The sequence below is a fragment of the Amblyomma mixtum genome, chromosome 1 (genome assembly GCF_055824585.1).
Source record: "Amblyomma mixtum isolate Tamu chromosome 1, ASM5582458v1, whole genome shotgun sequence".
In the NCBI taxonomy this organism is placed as follows: Eukaryota; Metazoa; Arthropoda; class Arachnida; order Ixodida; family Ixodidae; genus Amblyomma; species Amblyomma mixtum.
The window spans coordinates 267497323-267523941 of NC_143012.1; the positions used below are offsets into that span (position 1 = coordinate 267497323).

Consider the following 26619-nt stretch of genomic DNA (forward strand, 5'->3'; position numbering starts at 1 on the left):
ACTGCATAGGTTTTAGAAATCAACGAGCTTAAGAGGGTCGAATCTGTGAAACTTGTAGGTAAAGCATGCGAAGTCTTTTTGGGCTAGCACTTGAAATAGTGAAGTAATCACCGATTAAAATCCAGACGCCCTTCAAACTTCTCCGCAGCGCACAACACCAAGTGGGGGGCGCATGATGATGTCATCGAAGGTATCGGTACATTTCCAACACACAAACGCCTGCTTTGAAGGAAAAAAACCAACGTCACCGAAGGCGAACCTTGCCGAGAGTTGTTTGGCAGCGTCTAAAGCGTCAGGGCAGGGTGTGGCGGACGACAGCAGTAATTTGAAATCATACCTTCCATGACGTCAAGCTAAGTTTCTGTGCACACCTCCGGTGCATTGAGGAGAAGCGCAAAATTCAATCGTCGATTACGTCACTACTTTAAATGCTGGTGCAAAAACACTTGGCATGCTTTACCTACAGCCTACATAGATTTGAATCCTTGAATATCGCGAAATTCTCAAAAAGTGCTGCAGCTGCCCTTTAATGACTGGTCGCGACAGAGTGTCGACGAAAAGCAACCTGGGTCTCACAAGCCCCACCACGGTGACTGTGTTTGAAACAACCACCTGCCAATGCAGTGGCTCATCGCTCAACCGCTTAACTCTGCACCAGGAGGAGAGAGAATGACCAATTCCGCATATATGGGCAGAACCTAAGCGACAGAGAAGGAATACTTGCGTTGGAGGGATCTCTAAAGCTATTATTGCATTGTATTCTTTAGGGCGTTATGTGTTGGTGAAAGAACGAACAGAGTCCGTGTCTGCAAAGTGATATGCAAAGAGGACCCCAGGCCGCTGAAGGGACTCATTAATGCTCTCGCATCATAACCTTAAGGCACAGCTCAAGAATCCCCTAAAGTTGTTCGGTGACATCAAACTCTCTCAAGTTCCCAATGGCTCCATGCAAAATGGCGACTAGTTAAAATGCTGCTGAGAATGGCCACTGGGAGGGATGGCTCACTACTAGGCCGAGCAACTGGGAGAAGTTTTGTTTTCACAATGAGGCGTCTAAAACGCACGGTCGACGTAGTGACGGTGTGGTGTGATTCCATACTTATTTTTGTATCGGTCTTATCTGATATTTTATGAGTTTCTTGAAATAGAAAGGGCGCGTGAAAGACATTTGTTGAGGTACTTTTGTTCGTAAACTTCTAATTATCTTTCCAAACACTGCAGCATTGTTCCTCACGTTACATTCCTGTTCTTTAGTATTTTTCTTAACATGCCCACAGAGTTGACCTTCGCAATGCAATTGTTCCATTACATTCGGGTAAATATGGTACATCTTTTGTTGGGCTTTGAAAATTCGTGTGCCTATCCCGTCTTTAATGGCTTCCCACACTGCAACACATCAAGTGCCAGCTCCAAAAATTCCATGCACAGAATGAAGACAGAGTCATAATCTTTTGAAAACTTTTTAACACGCCTAGAAGGGCATACACAAATGCAAGTCAAGGAAGCAGATGAAGACTACTGCGATTCGGGCCAAGCAATGCACAAAGGTAATGTGGTAAAAAAAGATATATACTAAAGAACACAGATGTGTTTGTAGCAGGCAGTGATTTACAAAGCCGTCAAGCTCACGACAAAGCTGAGATCTATTCTTGAAACACATGTATAAAAAAACGAAAATCACAGTGCATGGATGTAAACAAGACTAAATGGGCAAAGCAAAAAATTCACTTGTGACAGCCGCATATAAACATGCAGAAAAAAATTAAAAAACAATCGTGTTACCTCACAACCTTTTCACACTGCTGCTCTTTAAGTTATGAGTTGCCATACACAGAAAGGTGCTGTTTGACATTTTTTCAAGTAGTAAATTGCAGTTCAGGACAGCCTCATGACACATCAGCTTCAAATTAAATCACTCAGTCAGTCAGATAAAAAGTCAAAGAAGTCGAGAGAATTAAATATCGACAGTTTAGTAATTTCTGAAAAGAACTGATGCAAAGGACAGTCACTCTCATGAACAAGACTCTGGGTTTGTGAGGATCACTTGAGAAGTGTTTGCAGAGGACCAGAAACATGTACCCAGCAAACCAAAAACCTCTCAGAGACGTCTGAGAGACGTCTAGCTAGACGTCTCTGAGAGGTTTTTGGTTTGCTGGGTAGGACCAGCATTCATAGGACCATTTAGGATAACTCTGTTCAATTTTCATTCTCAGCAAGAAAACGTTTTTTTTTTTTGCTCTTTGTGGCTGTGCTGACATTTGTTCAGCAGGAAAAGATGCATTTATTTCCAGGAAAATTGAATTTAAATTGCCCCCCCCCCCCTCCCCCTAGTGTATGGGTAGGCAGCACAGGGTACAAAACATTTCTGTACTGAACCACTGCTTTGGTTACAATCGTTGTAAAACTTTGGCTCAGCAAACAAGACTGAGAACTATCCTCGTCTAGCCGTCCACTATGTGGAAGCCTAGTCACGCAATCTTCACAGTGAGAACAGCACAATATCGTTACTCACAAAATGACACTCAAATGCGATTCCTTGCATCATTCCTATGATTGACGAAGCCATTAGCACTTCTCTTACAGGCATTTTCTAAAGCACTGCTGTGCTTTCATGTTAAAAGCACGAAACTTAAAATCTCTCCCCTCGCAATTCATTCAAGCACGTGCCATGACAGCGCCTGCAGGCGAGTCTCACAGAACAACCGCAGAGAGGGAAAAGGACTGGGCGGGGGTTGAGGGGATTGCTCAACACAGTTTTCTCATTAAATAAAACAATGAAATAAAACCATCAAATGAGCATTTCAGCCATCTTGCCATCACAGAGCTGACCCTACTGCTTCTAGCAGCTGCGGTTTTATCAGAGTTGCATTTGAACAATTTCCAACAAAATGTAAAAAGCAGCATTCACGCTTTTTCTTTTTCCTCCCTCAACACGGCAACGCTAAATACAGTGCGCTGTCATTGCATGTGAGCACACACACCCGGGTTCCCAAGTCCTGCAGCATCTACAACAACCTAGCACCTCTCATCGCGGCTACATGGGCACATTGACAGCTATTTGCAAGTCTGCATCGCTGACAAGCTTCTTCAGCTTCTCTCGGCATGGGCTGACGTACGTGGAGAGCCACTCCTCGACCGTGCTCTGGTAGTAGATGTCGGACAACTCCTTTGTGATGTCTCGGTAGAGGGACTCGATGTTCCCTAGAAGCCTGAGCGTTTGCAGGGAGAAAAACCTAGCAGGTTTCCACTGGGACCCAAACTACCCTATCCAATCGCACTTCGCTAGAATAGGGTGAAATACGTACTTTCGACTCGTGTTGACAAACTGGTCAACGTGAAGTGGGTTCGTCCTGTTGTGAGCCACCAAGAACTCGTGGAATCCACCCTGAACACTGTACGGGGTGAAGAAAGATATTACCGATGAATTGCTCAAGTACAAGAACAAACTAGGTAGATGGTAATCAATGTGACAGTGATATGTTTCGGTTCTCGAGAACATGACTTAACGTGCATTAAAGAAGCACTGAAGAGGAATCTGAACTTGTCTTTTTGCCGCGGGAACTCGATCTACACGTTCCGAGCTTTCTTAGAAACTGCGATTCACTGCCCTGTGTGGCCGATTTCCCCAATTAAATCGAATTAACGTCCGGCTCCCGCCTTTTTTTTTTAATTCTGCCTCGTACGGTGGGCGGAGTCGACCAACGCGTGGAGCGCCTTTCACCCAGTCCCGTGGCGGCTTGCCGCTCTGCCATCGGCGGAGTAATACGTAGTAGTCCGTAGTAGCAAATAGTCCGTACGTATTTTTATTTCTTCGGACTTATTTTGCGGCTATATTATCTGCGAATGAAGCTATTTATTCATGGAAACCTAAAAAACAAAATAAAGCGAAAGCAAAGCCTCCACGGGACTGGGTGAAAGGCGCTCCACACGTTGGTCGACTCCGCCCACCGTACAAGGCAGAATTAAAAAAAAAAAAGGCGGGAGCCGGACGTTAATTCGTTTTAATTGGGGAAATCGGCCACACAGGGCAATAAGTCACTGTTTCTAAGAATGCTAGGAACGTGTGGATCGAGTTCCCGCGGCAAAAAGACAAGTTCAGAATCCTCTTCAGTGCACCTTTAAAAGTGGACCAACATCTGCTGTCTTTGCCAGCAAAAATACAGTCACTGTTTTACTAAGCACTGTGAGCTAGCATAAAAGTAATGTACCTTTACAAGCTTAACTCCTCTGCGCTTCTTTGTGGAGCATCTGATGACTCTCATCACCACCAACAGCCTTACTACGCACTTACCAACTGAGCAAGTGCATCTTGCATACTTATACCCCAAAATATGGTAAGTAATTGTAGAAATTTTGGTCTCAACATTTCTTCCCTTTTTCTTTCCTCTTTCCTGATGCACAATCTTCATCCATGCAATTCCCGTGGCCTTTGCTTTACAGGCTCTGCAGCTGCCTTGGAGCTGGTGAGCCCTTTAACGTTCGTACGCATTCGGATCGTCTTGTTTGATCTTATGAAAGTATAACAAAGTGGCAGTGTGCAATTCTCTATCTGCAAATACGTTGCTTGTAATCTCTTATTTATTGCTGCTCTAATCCTTTATGACCCTTCAGAAATTCCAGAAGTGAAAAGCGGCAAGGGTGAGTGACAAGTGTTATCATAAACATGGCAAATGCACACGGAATAGAGTGAACTGCGCCTGCCGGCATAGATGCCCCAGCAGCATGCTGCTGATAACAAAATTACAGCGGTTTGAAGCGAGAGAATCGCCATGCTTGTGGGTATGGATTTTTAAGGATTTTTTAAAAATTTTTATTAATGAAGTCACAGTTATGAAATTTTCAGGCCACATGTATTTTTGTGCGCTGATCCTAGATATGTCATTTAATTTCATGTAAAACAATTCCTTGAGCACTTGTGCAATTTTTATGCAAGTATTTTGAGAAAAGTTTTGCAGAAAATTTGCTGCAGGAAACTTGCTGAAATGCATGCCATTGGGTTCTCTTGACACCAAGGAATGCAATGAGGGTAAAATTATCATCCTGGCTATCATAGAACTTGAGTTATAGAGTTTTGAAGTTGTCGCTTCAGAAATGAGAGGAAAAGTGTGTATTCCTGTTTCTGAAGTGGCAGCTTCAGTACCCTATAACTCGAGTTCTATGATAGCCACGATGATAATTTTAACCTTATTGCATTCCTTGATGTCAAGAGAACCCAATAGCATGCATTTCAGCGAGTTTCCTGCAGCAAATTTTTTGCAACACTTTTCCCAAAATACTTTCATAAAAATTGCACAAGTGCTCAAGGAATTTTTTTACACGAAATTAAATGACATATCTAAAATCAGCACACAAAAATACATGTGGCCTGAAAATTTCATTACTATATCTAGATTAATAAAATTTTCTTTTCAAGACCAGGCTGCGAGACCAAGGCCCTGCTGCGAGAGCACGCGACAATGTGCAATCACGCTTGCTCCAGCCACCAAGCACCATGGTCCAGAAACTTTTGTCCCCGCCTGCATAGCAGTTATGTACAGTCACCACCAGTAGCATCAACTGACAAGTGTGAAAAGGGTAAAAGTGATGTGGTGACGTCGGTACCAAATGAACAGTATGCTAATTGCATGCACAAACCAAGACGACTTACCTTGGATTCAACAGCACCTGCTCCAGTTCGGCTATCACATTGGTCAAGTGCAAGACAGACACGTACAACTTGCCCCCTGGGAAGTTTGGAACTGGAGGCACGGACTGCGGTCTGGAAATTAATCAATGCACTGACCTGTAGCCATCGCCATAACAAAGCTACTTTAATGTTACACGAAGAACACAAGCTGTTACAGATGTAAGATGCTTGATCAATGGAATGATAATCGCGTTTAACTTGCAACAGTATGACAGAAAAGCCTGTTTAGTACTTACGCTATCAGTGCTAGTACCAATGCTCGGAGAGAACAGGGGAAATAGGCAAAACAAATTGAAATGCTCTTGATGTAGAGGTGTGCTAATATCTGAACACAAATCAAATGTGCTTGTTATTCGGTTCATAGTCAATTTGAGAAATTAATACTCGAGAATTTCCGAATATTCGGCAGTGATCAGATATCGTGCCGACTTTTATAAATCCGACTGTGGCAAGACCACAATATTTGAACAAATTATCCGAAAAGCAAGACTGTGCCCGGAAAACGCTACAAATGCATTCCCTTCAGTTTCTCCTCTGTCATTTATCGTGCGGACTGGTCCCATTCGAGTGTTGATAGACTAGGGCTTCGTGCGAAATTCCGCAAGTGCGCTTTCCCATATGTCGCACTTGATGAGAACAAGATGGCCACCCACCCACTTCAAGCAATCACTACATGAAAGCGTGCATTTTATTATGTTTTGTCTGATCCTTTCATAATGCACTGTATACTTAACGTCCACCCCAATGGGCACTTATCTTCTTACCACAACTCTTCTACCGTGAGCTAGGCCACATCATTTTGATTATTCCGAATAAAGAGGGGGGGGGGGGGAGGGGGGAGAGAGTCAGCAATGAGTAAAGCCATGCCTACTGCATGGCCATTGTAACCCGTGCACCTCTGATGTGCTTAATGGCAGGCTCACGTGACGACGATAGGGTTGCTAGGGCAAAAATTAACCTGGCCGCGTAGTTTCGGCTCTCGAGCTTCGCCACCAGACATTAAAATAACGATTGGTGTATCGTTGGTTGTTCCTTTCTCTCTTTAGAAGCAGTCTTGTTCCGATGGCGATTTTTGTCCCACTTGCTTATGCCTGCATTTTTCTTCCAGCACCCCGAAACTGCGCGCTCGCTGTCCGCTGTATGTGTGATGGAGCCTCCTCACAATGCTTCCCCGCATTTTCAAATTTTTGGCATTTCTTTTATTCAGGGGTGCGGCATATAATAGCTCGACCTTTGGGTAATGAGGGATCTCTTCTGGTCACTTGAAGTCCGAATTAAGGAGGCTTCACTACCCATCATGTTTCACGTTGTCAGACATTCATGAATATTTTGTTAAACAACTTGCATGACCACACTACAGGTTGCGTGCTATTGTGCTGTCTAATCAAACAGCATACATTTCTGTGCATGTCATGTTTTGTTCTGCTATGATGATGAGTCAGTCTAGGTCTGTTTATTTCGGTTATTAAGACCGTACACTAAATTGAAAGAAAATAAGGACAACAACACTTGCCCATTATCTTTTCCTGAATTTTTTTTTTGTGCTGAACAGATATTCGATAATGGATTCAATATTTGATGTAATTTTTCTTCATATCTGTATTAGAAAATTTTTGTATATTCCCACACCCCTGCCTTCAAGTTATAAAATATAGGCCAATAAATGCATGAAAAAAAGACATGGCAAAATTCAGCAATTTTAATTGTATAACGATGCTCCGAGCTTTGCAACAGCACATAAGAACTTGGGAAAAATCAAGTATAGTATGACACTGCACAATAACATAGTATCATTGCAGCATGATGCACACTACTTTATATCATTATAGTAAAATAACAACACAAATAAGAAATGTGATATATTATGTAGCATGACATTGTATTCCTATACTGCGTACATGATCCAGGTATGTTCATGTTCAGGTAGTACAATGGGATGATGTTTGTACGATGGCATGAAAATGCCGACGTTTGGAGAGTGCCAGTTTGAACCAGGCTTTCCAGAGTACTAATAATTTACACCGAAGGCACAATGTTCTGCTCGCATGATAAACTACTAACTACTACAATATGGAATATGCTAAATGCTAAGGCTTGAAGCCAGCCAGCACACAAGAGAAGTCACAGCACCTTGGGAAGACTTCCATTTCAATGTTGCCAAAATAGCCTATGGACTGGGACACCTCCGCATGGGCTTCAGATGTCAGACCTGAGAGAAAAAAAGGTGGCACAAGCCTTGAAAGTCTGGACAAGGCCTGCGACAGTATGGCACACACAGGCCTTTATTTGCGTATGCAAAGAGAGGCCATCATTTTCGCTACGCATGCCTATCTTTAAATAGTCGGAAGAAAAAGTTTGTGGGACGTGCGTGCCCAGCAACAAATTTATTGTAATGCTGCCTTGCGACCCAGTTGCCTTGTAGTAGTACAAACAGATGGAGCATGCAGATGTTCCTGCACGCCCTCATACACATTTTTTTTTTTTTTTGTGTGCCAACTATGAAAACGAGCTCTTTGATTATTTGAAGAAGACAAAAGTGGAGTGAAAAAGAAACAAAGGTAAGAAACGAAGCTTGAAGAACACAAAAAAAAACAGGTAAAGACGGGCTTCAAATGAATACTAAAAAATTAGCAGCATTTAAACTACGTCACACAATGCCACTAAACTTGGCAAGAGCTGTGCTGGATGTGTGCACTATGCTGGATGTGTGCACTAAGGGGGTGAGGGGATAAAAAAATGAAAGAGAAAGGAGAGTAACAGCAAATTGGAGTCACATGAAAGTTCGTGTTCCTTAAGTCACAGCCTATCGTGCAGGCCAGAAGTTCGCAAGAAGCGGAGCAGTGCCTTGCAGGCCTTCACCGCTGACGCTTGCCACAACCAGTGGCTGAGAATCTTCGTTTCCGTCAGCGGGCGTGGATATAGACGCCCCAGCGCGCGGCTGAGACACTGCCTTTCGATGCTGTAGGCAGGGCAGTCACAAAGAATGTGGGTTATAGTCCCGTCATACCCGCAGGTGGCCCAGGCAGGGCTATCAGCCATGCCGATCAAGAAAGAGCAATGGTTGGTGAAAGCTACACCAAGCCACAGGCGACACAGCAAAGTTTCTTCTCGTCTTGGTAGGCCTGATGGAAGCCGGAGCTGCAGATCTGGGTTCAAGGATTTTAAACGTGAATTGGCAAACTGGCCGGAATTCCACGCAAGTGCACAAAGACTGCCCGCTGCGTCTGATTTCGAAAAGGGGATCGACAATGGCAAGACGGAATCCCTAAAATCCCTACCAACTCATGTTTTAGAACATTCAAACCCTGCAGCTTTATTTGAAATTTGTGGGCTGTTTTTTGCACCAGCCAGCGGCGAGCTTGAGCCCCACAAGGTGACATGCTCGAGACATCCAGGCACGGAGGAGGGCACATCCACTTCTCCTTCCATTTATCTATGCCACTTCAACAGTGGTGCACTGGCCACAAACATAAGGGGAAAGGAGGAGGACACTAATGGGAGGTAATGGGAGCTTTTGTCAATCTTGAGCGGCTTTTACTCCCATACACCTCAAACATGTATGCAAACATGCTTGTTTGAAATAAACTCATACTCATACACTGCACCTGGGGAGAGCAAACAATTTCCATCCCGAGCAGTGATCGGCGAAGAGCTAAGTACGCCGACTGTGCAGAAAGACATCTCTCTCGCCACAGACCGCCAAAGATGTCCCTTCACCTGCCGCTGGTGGCCGCCCCTAGCCAAGAGCAGTGGGACAACTGAAGACTTCAATAAGCCTTCCGCCTTGTCTTCTGCGACTCAGCATTCACCAGCATAGCGCCCGTTTCCGTGTGTTAGACTAATACGTATTTTATAAAGAGCTCTGCCTCTGCCTCTTTGGTCTGAACTCGCCGCGGCTGCGACGTACCCTTTTCAATAAAAATAGGCTCCTCTGTTATTAGAATACAACAGCCTCTCAGTGCAGCCCAACTTCAATCTGTCTTCAATGTCCCCTTCAACTGAAGTGCAGAGTACAGCATATCACCAAATAGTGTTGCTAGTTAGTGGAGACAGTTTAATGACCCAAAACTCCATGAGGGCTATGGCAGACACTTTGGCAATGGCTACGGAATAATTCTGACCTCTTGGAATTCTTCATCGCGCACTGACATCGCACAGCATGCAGGTGTGTTATTGAAGACAAATCATCAATTTTTTAAATAACTATTTCTTTAAATTTACTCTGAATTTTTCAAGAGCTGAAGCAACGATTCCCAAAATGATACATAGTCAAGAACTACCTATAAACTTCGAGTTTAAAAAAAAAACATTCAGAGACGTGTACTGCTATGCAAGAAAGGGCTGTAAATGCAAGGACTGCACTAGGTCGGCTAATGTTGTCCTGGAGTTTGGTCAGGTTCAGTCAGGTGGGTAGATGAGGTTTAGAAGATTGCAGGGATAGGGTGGCTGTAGCTGGTACAGGACAAAGTTAACAGCAGGTTAATGGAAGAGGCCTCTGTCGTGCAGTGTATGTAGTTAGGCTGGCAATGGCGATAATAAGTCAACACTTGCCTGTTTTCGCCATAATAGTCTGGAGGCAGAGGGCCAAGCACGGTAGGGCCACTGGCAGTAGCTCACACAGGACAGTGAAATGATCAAACCTAGAGAGAGAGAGAGAGCGAACCATGAAACTGTGCCTCAGTCAGATTGCACACACGCACAGTAAACCAACAATCAAATAAAGTTCCACTCAATAGTTCAGTGTTTTTGCTGAACCTGCAGGCCACCTGCAGGTTTTTCACTGTGGTCTGCGGTCACTGCCATGTACAGCAGAATCATTGGCTGTGCGTTTAAAGGGGGGGGGGGGGAGCATTAAGGACAACTCTGTTTAATTTTTGTTGTTGGTAAAAATCAATCCTGCAGCTCTTCCTGGCTATGTTAGCAGTGGCTATGTTGGCAGAAAAAATAAATTTGTCTAAAAAAATTGGGTTCAATAATTTTCCCGCTGCTCGATTCAAACTCAAGATGAAAAGATCGAAAAGGACTCTGTGATCACTTGTTTGAAGAGAATGGTGGTGTAACTGAACCTTGGCAATCCATGTGAAAAAGAACTGTGTAGAAGAAATGTAGTTTGCTAGCGGAAACGGCTGTGGTGGCAATACCTGTGTGTTAATTTTTTGCCATTTGCTATCTTGTGAAAGCTCCGTTTTCAGTTAGAGTGGTGTCTTTGATATCGGGGAGCAGTAGTTTATCTTCACAAGCCAACTTCAATTCGTTCTTGGTGTCCCTTCAAAGGCGTCATGTACACAACTCTGCACAAAGCAAACTTGCAGCATTTCCTCACAGAGTGCTAGACTCAGCACTGATTTCATCATTTCAGGTGAATTTAGCAGCCTTCACGTCACAAGCAGAAAGGTTGTATATGGCAACTAGTAAAAGCAGTAAATGATATTTTCGAAAATAGTGAGCTTTGTGGCACATTCTCTTGCATTTTCATGCAGATTGATTTTGCCACCAGCAGTAATACCTAGTATCAATATTTTCCTGAGTTTCTAGTGTCACATACATCTTTTCAACAGAAAGGAATTCCATGATCCCTCCATGTTTATTTGACATAAACTGGCATTTCCATGTTGCAATTTTCAACCATTGTGGCACTTTGTATTAAATTTTGTGGATAAATAAATTACTGCTGGTGTCTTGCATGGTAAAACTACACAATTGGCATTTAATCAGCTTTGGGGGCCTCATCTTGGAAAAAAACTGCCTGGTGTTAGCGCTGACGTCATCTGGCAGGAGTGTGGAGAGAAGACGCGGTGGAAGGGGTGGGAATGGAGCGGCCTGAGAGAGAGGAGACGAAGAGCGTGACGGCCACGTTATTGTAGCAATGCAGTGCCTGCTTAGTGGTCTTTTTTTGCATAGACGACAACAGAATCATGTAGCATACTGTAGAAAACTAATGTCAATGTGTAATGATGAATCTCGTTGATCGCCCGTAAATTTTTTTTATGCCTGGATATACTATTTATGTGGAAAAATGTTTGTTCTCAACTGAAATACCGAGTGGTGCCTGCAGTTCATGAAAACAATGCGAGTGTAACAGAGGAGTGGGAGGAACCTGCACCTTCAGTACAACCAAAGCTCCCACTTACGGGCACACAAATTTTTTCCCTGAGCACAAAACAGAGGGCACTAGTTCACAGATATTTTGAGGCCGAAATTGGAAGACAAGCAACCCTCAGACAACGAGTTGGTAGGAAGCATCATCTCAGCCTCAGAGAACCCCCAGTAGCTTTTAAAACGTGCTGAGGAACTGAACTACAGTGGTTTCACCACTGAACGGCACTCTAACGCTATCATTTTAAACGCCTGTGATGAGTGCTTCGGGCATAGTGGGCAACGCTTATCACATGAGGCGTAAAAACTCAGAGAGGCAAAAAAAAAAGAATGTTCACAGCATAAGAATTTGGTTTGGTTTATTGGGGTTTAACGTCCCAAAGCAACCCAGGCTATGAGGGACACCGTAATGAAGGGCTCCAGAAATTTCAACCACCTGGGGTTCTTTAACGTGAGCTGACATCACACACTACACGGGCCTCTAGAATTTCGCCTCCATCGAAATTCGGCCGCCACGGCTGGGATCGAACTCGCGTGTTTCGAGTGAGCAGCGGAGCGCCGTAACCAATGAGCCACCGCGGCGGATAAGAATTTGGGGCGGGGGTTACAGGGTGCCCCGATGGGCAAGCGCCACTTTCAGGGTAGAGGCACCACTCTTGCTGGGCATGGGCTGGGTGCCATTCTCTCGTTCAACTGCACTGAGTGCAGTGCAGCAGCAGGGCGGATCATTGGTTACAGATATTTTCCATTACTGCATGGAGTTCTGCACCTTTGGTACTCTAACTAGGCAAAGTGGTACCCGAGAATGTTGAACAATGAACTGGAGTAACATTTATGCAAAAGTAGTTTATATTTTGCTTCTCCAAGGAAATCAGCGAAATGTCATCTCATCATGCGTTCAAGCTAAGTCCAGTTAACACCACTGAAAACGAGGCAAAATTACAAGCATGATTTTGTTGTTGAACAAGCCACTCACTAAAGGCAGAAATGAGAACATATGATTTCACACGTGTCCTCAGCTGTCCACACCAGTACAGTGTGGCAATAGACTGTTTGGGAGATTTGCCATTACTACATGAAGCTCTGCACACTAGGAGGTATAACTAGATAGAGGAGTGCCAGAGAATGTTGACAAAGCAGATGTTAACTGCGGAAAAGTAGTTGGTATTTAACAGCTTCTCCTCCATGCTGCTGATGTACTCTCTAAACTTGGGGTATTCTAAACAGCTGTTACATTCAAACCATGAATGCAGCATACTCCTACGCAATTATCTAACTTGGATACTTTAAGTTATGAATATGAAGGAAAACAAACCAAGCTAGCCACAGTTCCTTTCCAGTGCAGCCAGTCAGTGCACTCGGGAATGCAAGTGTCCACCACAACTTGTTGATTGCCATACAGTCGCAGCAATTGCACCACACGTAACATACACTAAATGGAGAGGGAACATTACTACTGCAAGCAAACAAAATTACGGCTGCCTCTTTCCAGCTCAGCCACATTATTTCAGTTGCCCCTCCACCACATAAAAACCACACCACACAATGCATGCATTATGTGACTGGTGACTGGGACCCAGCATGCCACCGTGGGGGGAAAAGGACAGTGCAGGCTGCTTCAAAGGCTGTTTCTATCCTGAAAGCGAAGGTGAAAGCATCGTGGTACCCCAGAGGTTTACAGGTTGTGGTGCCAGTTATAGAGAGACAGATGACCTAGCAGTCACTCAGGTCGACAGTAGAGCTATACAACATTCCCGGCTCTTTCTTTAACCACTGGGGAAGTGGGGGGGGGGGGGGGGGGGGGACACATTTTTCTAGCTAATTCCCAAAAATACAAAAGCACTGCCACTAGAGAAATATGCCAAATAAAGTTTTGCAAGTAGTATGCGCATTGTTGGGAGCTCTGAGAGACAAGGCCTCACCGCTGCCAGCCAGTGAGTGCAATGCCTCTGAAGGAGCTCGCGTGCTGAATGTTGTCTATGAGAACCTTGTTCCAGGCCTCATGGTTGCTGATGTGGAAAGACGTGGGCGTCAGCACCTGGTTGATCTTGGTGGCTCCCTTGAAGGCACTCGCAATCCACACACTTGGGAATATCGACAGGTACTTGTCCCACATGCCTGGAATTGGACAGAGCCTACATTGGCAAGAGCACGGCATCTTTCAGTGGCCCAAGAATGTGCACACCTGCTATTCTATTTTTGTTTTCTAGGCCTGCCTGGATATGCCATCATTTTTTTTTTTCCCTTCCACTAGTAGCAGAATGAGGCAATTACTTGCCAAGTATGAGTGAGAAGCGCAAACTAGTCTTCTTTTATCTGAGTAGCTTTCCTTCAGAACTAGGATTCCTCTGATGCCTTTATAAGCCTGATACAAAAGTTAAGATAAACATGGTTCAGCATACAAAACGCTGTGTACAGCTTTTACACAGACTAGCAGATATTCATCTGAATTACGCACTTAATTTTCCAGCCATACTGAACAAGCAGCAACACTTTATCTGGCGTGAAATCAATGAAAAGAGCACCAGGAGTATAGCTGTCCACAATCCTTGAACAGCCTCCTAGCACAATCATAATACCACGTAAGAGAGGGTGCAAGTCCCACAAGCAATTTTTTTCTTAATTTAAGAAATAATCTAGATCTACGACTACACACAGGAATGGCCTGTAATCTGTTCAACTAAGATTGAAAACTTCTACAACTAATTTTTGTAATAGTAGCGTTTGGTACTATATCATGATGTATATTGTCAGTGACGCATGTAGTCTGTCACAGACAATGGCCTCATGAAAAGCTGCAACAAATAACAATTAAGTGCAGAAAAACATTTAACAGCGACAACTTTTCTTCTTAATGGCAAACATGTGCTCTCTTCCTATGGGATGGAATACAATCCCCAGGTGCAGTTATTAATTTTCTCTTAAAACACGGTATATTGGCAACACTATCTATTGAAGGCGTATCTCTGACATCACTGTCAACTTTCAATGCTACTGAGAGTCAAAGCAAAAGCAGTTTGCTTGATTACGGCATGTCTTGTCACAAGAAACTTCCGTAGATGGCGCCAGCTACCTAAGCAAAGCAAAGCACCAGGTGGCCAAATTATCTGCCAAGTTGTTTCCAAGTGTACCTCCCGCTTAAGAAGAAAAAGACAAAGGCCCACTACACCCAGATTCTAATCATTAAAAAAGTCAAATTACTTCACATTAAGATGGCTGGCAAGAAGAAAAGCATCAACCTAGTAAGGGTCACACGTTAGCCTTGTTCAGTGTGTCTGACTACACAATCCACATATGACTGCACATACACATATGAAAACAGTTTAATTGCACATGTAACACAGTTACGTACTGTCCAAGATTTCATTAATGGCACAACTTACTCTGCTTTAGACGAAACTCGGACTGGGGGAAGTAATGCCAAACCATTGGCTCCACACGGAGATGCAATCCTGCACCTTATAATGGGACAAACAACACTGTTTGGCATCCTGATCTGGTAATTTCAGTGCAACTCATTGTCAGAGGACTCATGAAAAATGTCCATGCATTAGTTATAAGCCCATCACGAAGTACAGGAAATGGAATGAATAAAGCACCAGAGTTTGGAATCCTGACCTTGTAATTTTAGTTAGCCCACTGTACTGTCAGCTCATTGTCCATGTATTAGTTATAAGCAGGGCACAATGTAAAGAAAACAGCAACAAAAAAAAAATTAAAAAATAATGAAAAGATGTCTGAAACAAGAGCAATTTAAAAGTGGCAGAAAACACACTCAGACGAGTTTTTTCTAGCGATGTTTATTGCCTCACGGCATAAAAAGGCTATGTAATGCTGGATGACAGAAAAGAATGGTTAAATTAACGAAAAAAAGTTGGCAGATGTAATGAAGTCAAGCAATGAGCAGTAATGGGGTTAGTCTGTGCACACACAGCTTTAGGTTAGTGTTGATTTTGGAGTACAGTTCGGGGGTGAATGACAGTCAAAATTTTTCACCTCATGGTAAAACAAATGAAATGAAAAGGAAGAAAAGAGTAACAAGGAGGCACAGTTCGGCTCAGGGGAAACTGTGCACGAACCAGTGATTACTTGCGGGTCCATGTCACGCATCATGTCATCCCAGACAATGAACTTGAGCAGTGGGTACTTTTTGTGCAGGGTGCCCACAATGCGTGATAGGTAGTCCACGTACAGGTGGTCCTTGCCCCACTGCTTGTCCACCATGACTGAACGGCAGCGGTTGCACTGGCCCAGGTGCCACACCTGAACAGGGTACGGTCGCCACGTATTGCCACCACCAAAACAGCAGGCTAACATACCAAGACAGCAGGCTAACATACCAAGACAGCAGGCTAACACAGTCTGTTGCAACCTGCTGTGCTCATCATCATCCTCAGTCCAGCTACATCCACTAAAAGGACATAGGCCTCTCTCACTAATCGCGCCTTGGTCCTGTCCTCCACGAGCTCAATCCACCATATTCCCCTAATTTTCTCCGCTCACCTGACTCTGTGCTGCCGCCTGCTAAATTTGCCCCCTCTCAGAATCCAATCTGCCATCGTACGAGACCATATGCTACCTGTTCTCTGCATTACATGCCTTGCTTATGATCATTTCCTCTTGATTTCAGCAAGGACATCACGAATTTGCGTTTGTTCCCTAAACCACATACTCTGCTCTCTTCCAGTCTCTCAGTTCTACCCGTGTCAGTTTCCTATCCATAGCTACCTGCATTGTCTCCAATTTTATTTCAGGCTTTATCATGGCCTCCAAGGACCCCCCACGATGAATTTTATTCCCATAGGTAAGCACTGGAAAGATATAATTGTTTTGTAGTTTCCTTCTACATATACGTGTTCTATAGCTGGGCAATTTTCAAGAAAACACACGTGTTTTCATTTAAGACATACTATGAAGCCAATACTGTGATGACAACACTGTATGCCTCTCGGGCAACTATTGCTGCAAAAAAAACAAAAAAAAAACATGCGCGTGTTGCACGTAAAAATGTGTATTGCTATCTATAAATAGGAAGCGGAATAATATAGAGAACATATCGCACCTTTAATGAAAGAGCAGGAAGTGTTCACGTACCTCGTCAGCGCCCAAGTGAAACCACTGTGCATCTGTATGAAGCTGCATTACTTGCGAAACCATTTCTTCGATTAAAGACAGCGACCCTGATAGGAGGTGAGAATGAGTGTACAATATTTGCGGCTGGTCGTCAGTGAGCATCACAAGGGAGTAAGCTTGTCAGCACAGGCTTCCTTACCTGGGTGAGATGGGCAGAGCACATTGGGGTACCGGGCAACTTCTCTGAACTCGAAGAACTTCGAGCGCTTTAAAACAAACTGAAAAACGATGGTGAAGGAGTGAGCAGTACTTTCACTACAAAGTTATAGCATGAACACTAAGCATTTCTGAAAGCGCCACGAGCAGACGCTGCACATAACCGCTTAATTTAGGGACACTCGTAATTATTTCACTCTTCAAAGAGTCGATTAATTAGGCACACAGGTTTGCCACTGCAAACCAGAAAGACGGGTAGAAATAAAAAAATATATATTAAAGCGACCTAATCCATCTGCACTGTGAGTATACATACCTCTAAGTGGCCGAACGACTGGACTAGAGGTACGACTAGAAGGTTTGAAAGCTTGGCTATTTGCGCTATCTGCATGATGCATTCTTGAGAATATGCCTCTGGGTGCTTCAGGTCTGCGAGGTCGCCAGCGTAAGGGAATGTGTCCTCGTACTCGATTACGACCCCAGTGGCTCCAATCCTGGCAATGAACGGTAGCAACTGCGGAGTAAGCACCAGTACGTGAGTAAACAAGTTTCCTGCAGCGGGACTTTAGATTCACTACTGAGCAACTGACCGTAATACTGACCTGCTCATAGTATGAGACTTTAAAGGCAGCACCTTTAAGATCGAGGTGAACGAACCTGGAAAGCACCGCCGACGAGAGTTAAGTGCGAGAGATAACAGGCTCACCCGATTGTAGAATTGTTTAAAAAGATGCGAATGAGTCTCAGAAGACAGAAAAGCGGAAGTTCATACCTGTGGAAAAATGCTTTACGTTCGTCCATTTTCGTTCTTCCCTTTGCTCATAGGAGCGTAGAGAACGAGAGCACTAAATGAACAAGCGTAGTCTGCTGCCTGCTGGCCTGCTGTTTGTAAACAGCACAATGTGAAGATTGGCTTGACTGGCCTTGGTTGCGTCTTGGCTGCTAATGGTTTCCGCAGCTGGTGACAATTGCACGTCAAGCACTTGATACAGACTTAAAAATAACTTTTTTCATTGTTAGTGTCAAAATAAACATTGTAATATGTACAGAAGAATTATTTTTTTTTAAATGTTAGCTGTTGTTTGAACATCAAAGATCGCGCGCCAGATTCAAACTTCAGAGCACCGTGATTCAGCTTGGCACAGCTGCCCCGTATGACCGCTCCATCTGATTCTGGCTCTTCAGATTCGAAAGAGACTGAAGATCGCTCCAGTTCCAAAGTATATGCACCCGACGCACAAAAAAGGAGCACAAAAAAGGAGCAAAAACGGAGCGAGATATACCCCTCGCAGGCCGCTTCGCAGTACGCAACTCTAGTCCAATTGCGTATTGCGACGCGGACTGCGGCTTACGAGGGGCGGCGGTAACGGCAGTAATAGATGGGGAGTACGAAACGGTGATCAACGGATCCCTCAACACTAGAGACTCGCTCATAGCGGAAGAGGCCGCCCTGACGTTAGCCTGCAGGAGCACAAAAGCCAAATTCATACTTTGCGACACCAAGATAGCAGAATAACTTTATAAGGGGATCGCATCGAAATAAGCGGTTAAGATACATGGACAATCGGTATTGGATAGAGAGATCTCCATCATATGGGTCCCGGTTCACGAGGGGATTCCAGGCAATGAGGCTGCTAACAGTCTCGCCCGAGATATCTACACCCGGGCGGCCGTGGAATCATCCTTACCCGAGTCGATTGACCGGCTCATCACGCACACAGAAATCAAGGCTGAATACAGGGATGACAGACTAGACCTCCCGCCTCAAGATCGGTCTATCACACCTAAGGAGTGTAGAAACTGGAGAAGATTACAGACTGGGGAGGGAAGGGAACCTCCAAAGTTCTGCATTAAATGCGGTATAACAGCTAATCAGGATTATCTCATTTGGAAATGCCCCGATTCTCCCGGGCATATTGATGGAATCACAGAGAAATAAACCTGGGATGCTCTCCTCCGGAGCCGGCCTACTCAGCAGCAAACTCGAGCAATCCGTCTGGCATGGGACGCTGACGCTTTGCGAAAGACGTCCACATGCGGGGCTCCCTCTCCCTTGGAGGACCCCTAGGGCCCGAATGAGAGAGCGAAGGGGCCACTAGATCGACGGCAATAAAGTTATTGAAGCGAAAGCTTCACTACGGGACCTCGTGCTTCGATCGCCGTGTGCCTAGTTTTCACCTTCAAATGACCTTGAGCTTCGAAAGCAAATGAAAGGGCGCATAATATAGCCTCCTTGGTTTTTCTTCCTGAATGGTTTGAACGGCCCTGGTTACCATTAAAACGCTCGCAGTCTCCCTGACATGGATGGCTAATCATGGCGCCGATGGGGACCGAATATGTTAATAAATAATAAAGATGCATTCTCAGAGAATACCATTCTAGCAGTCAACCTGCTGGTCGCCACGAGGGTGTATCGTTTATTTCTTCACTGTAACTAATTTGTCAATGCTCGTTATTGAACTGGTGAAGCAGCGATGATACGTTAGAAGTTTTAATTGCAAGAACGTCAGAATTGCAAGGTAAAAAAAGCGAAGAAGCTGAAAAAACTATCAATCTTGTGAACGTTTTCTTGCACGACTTGGACAAAGTATGCTCTCGTGAGCTGACGGCAGGTGCGACTGCGCAGACTATGTAGGGTGCTCAGAATGTGCTATCTATTAAATTTCAGGTGATATGGACTTTGGTGTGCCATGGCAACAGCCAGGGAACGATCGAGACCTGCCAAACGCCGCATTTTCAAAGCAGGAGCTTTTGGTCATACACGTCTGAGTGTTCACACGCTTTCTTTAAAATGACATTTTTTTATATATATATATAGAATAAAACTGTCTGTACACAAATAACGCGTCCTTTTGATTTCAACCTCGTTTCTCCGACTCGGGGCGTTTTCGATAGCAGATAAAAAGAAAAGAAAGGCGCTAGGAAAAAGCGCAGCGGTACCCGTTCGTTTCCATGACCAGTGAGCCTAAAAAGATTGAGCAGCCAATTCAGCTCCGGACATCTCTTAGGAAACTGCAACAGTTTAATCGGGAAAAAAGATTTCTTTCCTAGAAGGCAGCAAGAACTACGCCATTAACGACCGTGAGCGGTAATTTGACAGAGCACAACGGGTCGCAAATAAGATTTCTCTCTCCATGGCGTTATGAATTCTGTCCTAGAAATAGGGCACATGGCTGGACGAGAGGCTTCGGGATCATCACAGGAGAGGTGACAATCCACCATGACGCTGCAATTGCGTCATCCCTGACCGGGATAGAGGCCAATGCGCTCGGGAGATTATCAGTGCGGCTGCGATGCAATCTAAAAAGAACAAAGAACCTTGATATAACGTGTCCTATATTCGTCATATATTGTCCACCACGACAAAGACGGGAGACAAAAAGAAATACGGGACGGGCGCTGTCATTCTCTCTGTGCCTTGTCTTCTTCGCGCTGGAACAATTTGATATGAACGCAAACCAACTTGCCCATTATGTCCTCTGTGTTTTTATCGCGACAAATAGCTCATGTTCTTATGTTCGTGCGTATCTGATTTCCATCTGACACGCTCAGATCTAGCTTGTTCCTGCTATGGTCCCTAATTTTTAATTTCATGTAATTGAAAAAATGGACAATTTAGCAAAATAAACGCTCCTTCGAGATTATGGTGGCGGCTGCGGTGGACGTCATAAAACTACTTAAATGTTAATTCGTGGGTTGACCAAATGCTTGTAAACTTTTAATTATAGCAGTTATGTGTTTGGTGGTACTTGGAAAACAGTGCGTCCAGTACGAATGAATAAATGTTGGAGGATGTGACAGACTTTCATTTCGTCTCTCCGGACGCACGAAGTATGCGCTTGGCGGCTGTGGAGCGCCCGTAGACAGGCCCACGGGCGTTTCATGCTTCCGGAGTGCAGAAATTCCTAGCGCCGCAGCCTCGAAAGCAATTCAACTTTTTTCATGCGTAATAATTAGTACCAGATGCGCCGATGGTGGACGTTTACGCCATTTCCGGTTTATTTCTCGCTGCGTTACTTTGTACACTATGCATGTATGAAGTATGCTTGTAAAATCCTTGTAGGCTTGTATTTCACCCCTTACCTCTGATACAAGCTTTAAAATTTCTGCCGTCATTCGTATAGGCTGTTGATTGCCTTAAGAAGGCTGGCGAACTGATATCTTCAAGTAATATATATTTCAGTTCCTTAGTTTGCATGACCAATACAAAAAAGAGAGAGAGAGAGAGAAAAACGACGACTGTTTTGTTTATTTCCCTGCTACCCGCACATTTATTCTCCTCATTGAAGTGACAGAGTCGAAGTAAACAAAATGAGAACAGAAATAAGGTCACCTGACAACAAACCTTGAGAAATTTTCGCTCCTTTTTTACAAACGTCGATGATAAAATAAATTATACCAGAGGTATCTTGCAGTTATCACGCAAAACGAAACACCATCTTTTCCGTTGTGGCCAGCAGGCCATCAGCATACAAGAGTTTGATTGTAAAACATTTTATTCGCCGGAAAGAGCTTGGTAAGAGGTCGCGTTAAATGGTCGAGAGTACGCAGCCCTCGACGGCTTTATCAGCCCACTCCACTGCCAAAACTTCATTCAAGCAACGCGCTGGATCAGTGGTTATCGCGCTAGGCTGCTGACCCAAAAGACGCGGTGTCCCTCATAGCCTGAGTCGCTTTGGGACGTTAAACCTCCATAAACCATAAACCAAATAGAACAGGAAATCGGAATCCTGATATTTGCGTCAAATTCCCACTCACCGGTAGAAATAAAAAATAGGGAAAAAAACGAAATAAAACAGCAAGAGAAGATAAATATAAATGAAGAGAACAATATAGAAAGGGACTCGGAGCAAATAGAGCTCCGGTGTATATGAATTCTCTCCCCTGGGAAGCATGGTCGGTATAATATACCGTGTTTACTTTCATAATGACCATGCTCGCATAACGAACGCGCCCCCTACTTTGACTGACAAGAATCGCATTCTTTTTTTTTGCCCTCGCGTAATGAACGCACCCTTCTTCGCTCTGTCTCTTGCTGACAATAGTGAATGCCAGCAGGCGCCATTTTTTTAGTGCCTAACAAACATAAATAATAAAAGTGCCTACTTTCGAACTATATCTCATTCTACAGGACGAACAGACAACAAAAATGTTCTACGAGGATGCCGAGCATAAAAAAAAAAAAGGGCTTTCGTGTTCGATCTGCCGTTGCGGACACTTGTGGGGAGGCTTCGCGCTAAACGCTGAGGTTTGGGCTAGAGTGTACTCTAGGGCTCTGTTTATACAGTATTACGGGCCACTACGCGAATTATACGAAAGAGGTTAAGATAAATGTTTTTCACTATGCTCTCTAGCACAGAAACCGTGCTGATAGTGTTTTATTTTGAAGAAGTGTTTACGGAGGGAGTATTTATTCCACCAGCCTATACTTTTTCCCCATTTCTACCGCTTCAACGTATTCTGAATATTTTGCGCGTTGCGTAAAGAGCACATCCCCAAAATTTTATGAGACTTTTATGGGGGAAAAAAAGTGCGTTTATTATGCGAGTGAATACTGTAACGATACCTTTCCGAATCAATTTTATGTTTGAATTTCCCGCCCCTCGCCATTGGCTGAAGCGACGCCGCGCTCTAGGCTGCAGCCAATAACGAAGAGTGAACACGAAGCATGGCGTCGCTTTAGCCAATGACGAAGGGCGGGAAATGCAAAAATGGATTCTATTCGGGAAGGAATCATTACGCCTGCCCAGTACTGCGCCGTGCTTCCTTTCATAGTGTGCGGTGCACGAAAGCGCTCTTCTTTTCTGAAGGAGTCATTGCTCGGCGAAACGCTGCGGCTAGATTCTTGTTCAATCCGCATTGTTTTTGATATCCCAACCCTCTGTCTCGCAAACGAAGTGAACTCGACTATAGTAGCAGGCAACCGTTCTTCTTGCAGTACTCTCAGTAGCTATAAAAGACGAGAGAGATTGTTAACAATATCCAACTGACTCGCCTATTCGATCGCGCACACACTGCATAGAAATGGTTAATACATAAGAAGTTTAGGCTTTGGGGTACATTATAACGTGTAATTTTTTGGGGGTGTTTGTTCGTTTGTTAATCGAAAATAAAATATGCAGACCTCTGCAGCCAATATAAATGCTTCGATTCTCACCATGTGAGTGCAGTCTAGCCGACCGCCGGCAGTGCTGCTATAGTTACTGGAACTGTCTTTCTGACGATGAAATATACATCATGAATAGAACTGTGCGCGCTGGTCGGGGAAATCTTTTTTTACCGAAGTCATGCACTCGGATAAAAAAAAAAAAAACGGAAGCCGTGAGACTCAAAAATGATGTAGCCCTCACAGTGCAGCAAGAATCGGATTGACAGACAAGGAAGGCAACCACAGAGTTGCTCCTTTTCTCTCCAATAACCTCCGTTAACATCTTGATGCGCTGCAACAACTACAGCGATGCAAAGCCAAAGTGAAATTCTACTCAAAAGCAATAAGTGTATCAACAGGCTTCTGTCAGCAATCGAGTGGCAAGTGGTGAGAAGACATGGGTGACTGTGGTGCACGGACTGTTTGGAGCCTTGTGATCGCGTTTGGCAAATAGAAGCGCGACCAACGCGTGGAAACGAATGCGCAACTCTGGTAGGCCTGCGGGAGCACATGGAGGGTTTCACGCACTGAGCACTCAAAGCCACGCTTCATACGCATTTTCGTTCCCGATCGAGCGCCAAGGCCTGTATCCATACGTAATAGAAGAAGTCCCTCGTCACTGCTTGGCGAGCGCATCTGTTATTAAACACGTCTTGTCCTCCAGAGGCGCGGCAGTGATCTTAAACTCACTTCGGAGACGAGGGCTGGGACCTGCGCGCACGACAGGAAGCAGACAGGAAGGATCGGCAAGGCCCGCAGGGAGGGAGAGGGCGGCGTTCGAGAAGGAGGGGAGGCGAGAGGGAGGGGCGAATTTCCCCAATGAACAACGCATCGCTCGCACTCGTATCCATTGCGCGAAGTACGCAGACCACTTATCGCACTATTAAAAACTTGCAGGAGCGTAAATCGGAGTTCCTGCAGTGCTCGTAGTTCTCTGACGCTCTGGTGTCAACAGTCGTCTTCATAATCTATTTTTAGCCTAGCATGAGCTTCGCAGGAGCTCGACTGCGCGGCGCTTGTGGCCCACTCCCGCTTGTGGCTGATCGAAAATGTATGCACTCGCAATTTGTGCCTTTATTGGCACCAAACTGGATTTCATGGCTACTTGTAACCCTTTCCAAAGCGTCAGTTGTTTTAACTCCTTATGCGTTGTGGCATACAGCGCACGAAAAAAAAAGAGAAAATATCTATACGGAATTTCCTTGAAAACAAAGACCCCCCATGTTGACCATATTGAGCTTTAAGGCTGCATACCTGATTAACGTCCTTCAAGCGACTAGCAAGAATGGCCCTTTGACGCGGTGCTACGTCGAACTCACGGATCAAGCCCCGTGCTTGTCGAACTTGGGGCTAGCGATGCGTTATAGTTAAGCGCAAACGCGCGATTGGACGTATGATCAGAGGAATTACACCGGCACTCGTATACGCTCTACTCATACAGTTGCGCACACAGTGCACCGCAAGCTTTACAGGCGTGGCACATGGCAACCTTCGCGGGACCAAACGCATCATGCGACCATATTGAACACAATGCCATCCACACCCTTAACCCGAACAAGCAAAACACGCTCCCAGAGGCCTTATGAAGCCTAAGCACTGATCAACTGTATAACTTTCAGATTCGAGCAGAAAGAGTGCCCTCCCAAGTACTAATTGCTGGGAGAAAGAAAACTAAACTAGAGAGCTAACACGTCCTGCGGCGTATAGCCGTCGGAGCGCTCAAATTCTGCTTGCAGGGGGAGCGTGAAGCCGCTTAATGCGCGCTAAGTTTGTGCAAGACTTTAAACGGAACGACATCAGGTGCGTAGTTTTTACGGCATTTGTACAACGCCAAGTCATCCCGCAGGAGGAACACTTCGTGACTACGGCTCTTTGACATTCCCAGGAGCTTCAGAGGAGGTCTTGGGTCCTTCTGTGGGCACGGCCTGCTTGGCCGATGGCTCTTGCTGGTTGGACTCAGCCGTGGGCTTGGGTTCTTCCGGAGCTGGCGGTGGCGGCGGAGGAGGTGGTGGTGAGGGTGGAGCTGGCGTGGAGGACGGCGTTGGCCCGTGCGGCCTCCAGACGGGTCTGCCGTCCAGAGGGATCCAGAGAGGCCTCCAGCCGCCTCCACCTCCGGCGCCGCCGGGCACGGGGCCCGCGTACCACGGCTGCACTCGACGAACGACGAAGCCGGGGTGGTTCCAGCCGGGCTGCGCCCACGAAGACGGTCCGGCTGGCAGGGAGCGGCCCTGGACGCTGTTGACCCATGCGTCGGGCACTTCCTCTGTCCGCCGGATGATGATGATCTGCGACTGCAGCGAGGGCGCCGCGAGTGCCGCCACCAGGCACAAGGACAGCGCTGCACCAATGAGAGCGCGCCGTGCTATAGCTGGCTTTTGCTTCCCAAGAATGCGGCGCGAATCAGAAGACTACAGAAGGATGCCATGGACACCTTCTAGGGTATTACGCACTCGATACTCAGGTGTCGGGTTCGGAATGCTAGCCTGATATCTTAACGTCAGCACCGGGACTCCACAGTAAAAGAGGATGTATTAGCCCGTTTCCCACTTACAGATCGTCTGCACACGTTTGCGCTTAAATGAATGTACAGTTCGAGGTCGTTAAATCGGAATTGAAGAGGCCCGGTGATTGCTTCGTTATAGCAGTAGCTATAACCCAGTGTTGACCGAGCTTCCAAGGAGGTGCTTTGGGACGTTAAACTCCATAAACCAAACCAAACCGAATGGTCATTCCTTCGTTACATCTATTAATTCATTAACAACCGCTTCGTTATAACGAGTTTCGACTGTACTTGTGCTCGCAGATTTTGTTCTGTGGTTGCTGCACGGCCAGCCGCGGCCTCTGTTCCCGGACACTCAAGTGGATGGATTGCGATTGCAACTAAATGAATACGCGCCACACATTGACATTTTGGGTCGCATACTGGAGAGGCAGTCAGCTAAAGGTGACTGGCCGGAAACATGAGGACATACGCTACATGCGCTTCTGCTTACAAGCAGACAAGAGGCAGGAAAAATAGCACAGATGCACTGGCCGCTGGGTGAACTCCAGCCTTACCCCAGCCGGGTGGCGACAGCAGATGGGCCATGCGCGTGTCCCGCAGTCCTCTTCAGGCCTGGGTTGCTCACTACGTGCTGACTAATTCCAAAGTCGCCTTCGGGCGCTCCCGTCGGGTCGTTTTTATATAAGCGTCCCCAATGACCACGGCGGCGCGAACAAAAACCTCCCCGAGGACCCCGATACGCAACGCCACTCCACGCTTCCTCGAATTACGCAGCGTATAAACATCTTGGGGCACGCGATCGGCGCTCCTCAGTTCAGGCTTCCCGGCTCGTCCAGGCGGGACCGAGCGCTGCAGTGCAGTGGCGGGCGGCTACTCGCACGCGCTGTGTGAATGCTA

The 26619-nt window shown here is 45.5% G+C and overlaps 2 protein-coding genes across 3 annotated transcripts; both read right to left on the reverse strand.

The window, feature by feature from the left end:
* Positions 1-2139: 2139 nt before the first annotated feature.
* LOC149371631 (hexosaminidase D-like) lies at positions 2140-17974 on the reverse strand. 2 transcript variants are annotated; one of them, XM_089565884.1, is made up of 13 exons: positions 17844-17974; positions 17674-17728; positions 17388-17585; positions 17055-17133; positions 16877-16962; positions 15862-16045; positions 15166-15240; positions 13705-13900; positions 10238-10326; positions 7817-7895; positions 5648-5758; positions 3306-3392; positions 2141-3209 (listed from the first exon to the last, which is right to left on the reverse strand). In XM_089565884.1, the coding sequence occupies exons 1-13, from the start codon at positions 17870-17872 to the stop codon at positions 3035-3037; spliced, it is 1443 nt and encodes a 480-aa protein (XP_089422010.1). In that variant the 5' UTR covers positions 17873-17974; the 3' UTR covers positions 2141-3034. The 2 variants fall into 2 exon arrangements, with proteins under 2 accessions (XP_089422011.1, XP_089422010.1); XM_089565885.1 differs by lacking the exon at positions 15166-15240 and having other exon boundaries at positions 2140-3209.
* Positions 17975-25081: 7107 nt separating this feature from the next.
* On the reverse strand, positions 25082-26353 carry LOC149371632 (uncharacterized). The gene is made up of 2 exons (XM_089585210.1): positions 26277-26353; positions 25082-25557 (listed from the first exon to the last, which is right to left on the reverse strand). The coding sequence occupies exons 1-2, from the start codon at positions 26305-26307 to the stop codon at positions 25082-25084; spliced, it is 507 nt and encodes a 168-aa protein (XP_089441336.1). The 5' UTR covers positions 26308-26353.
* Between the last annotated feature and the right edge of the window lie 266 nt (positions 26354-26619).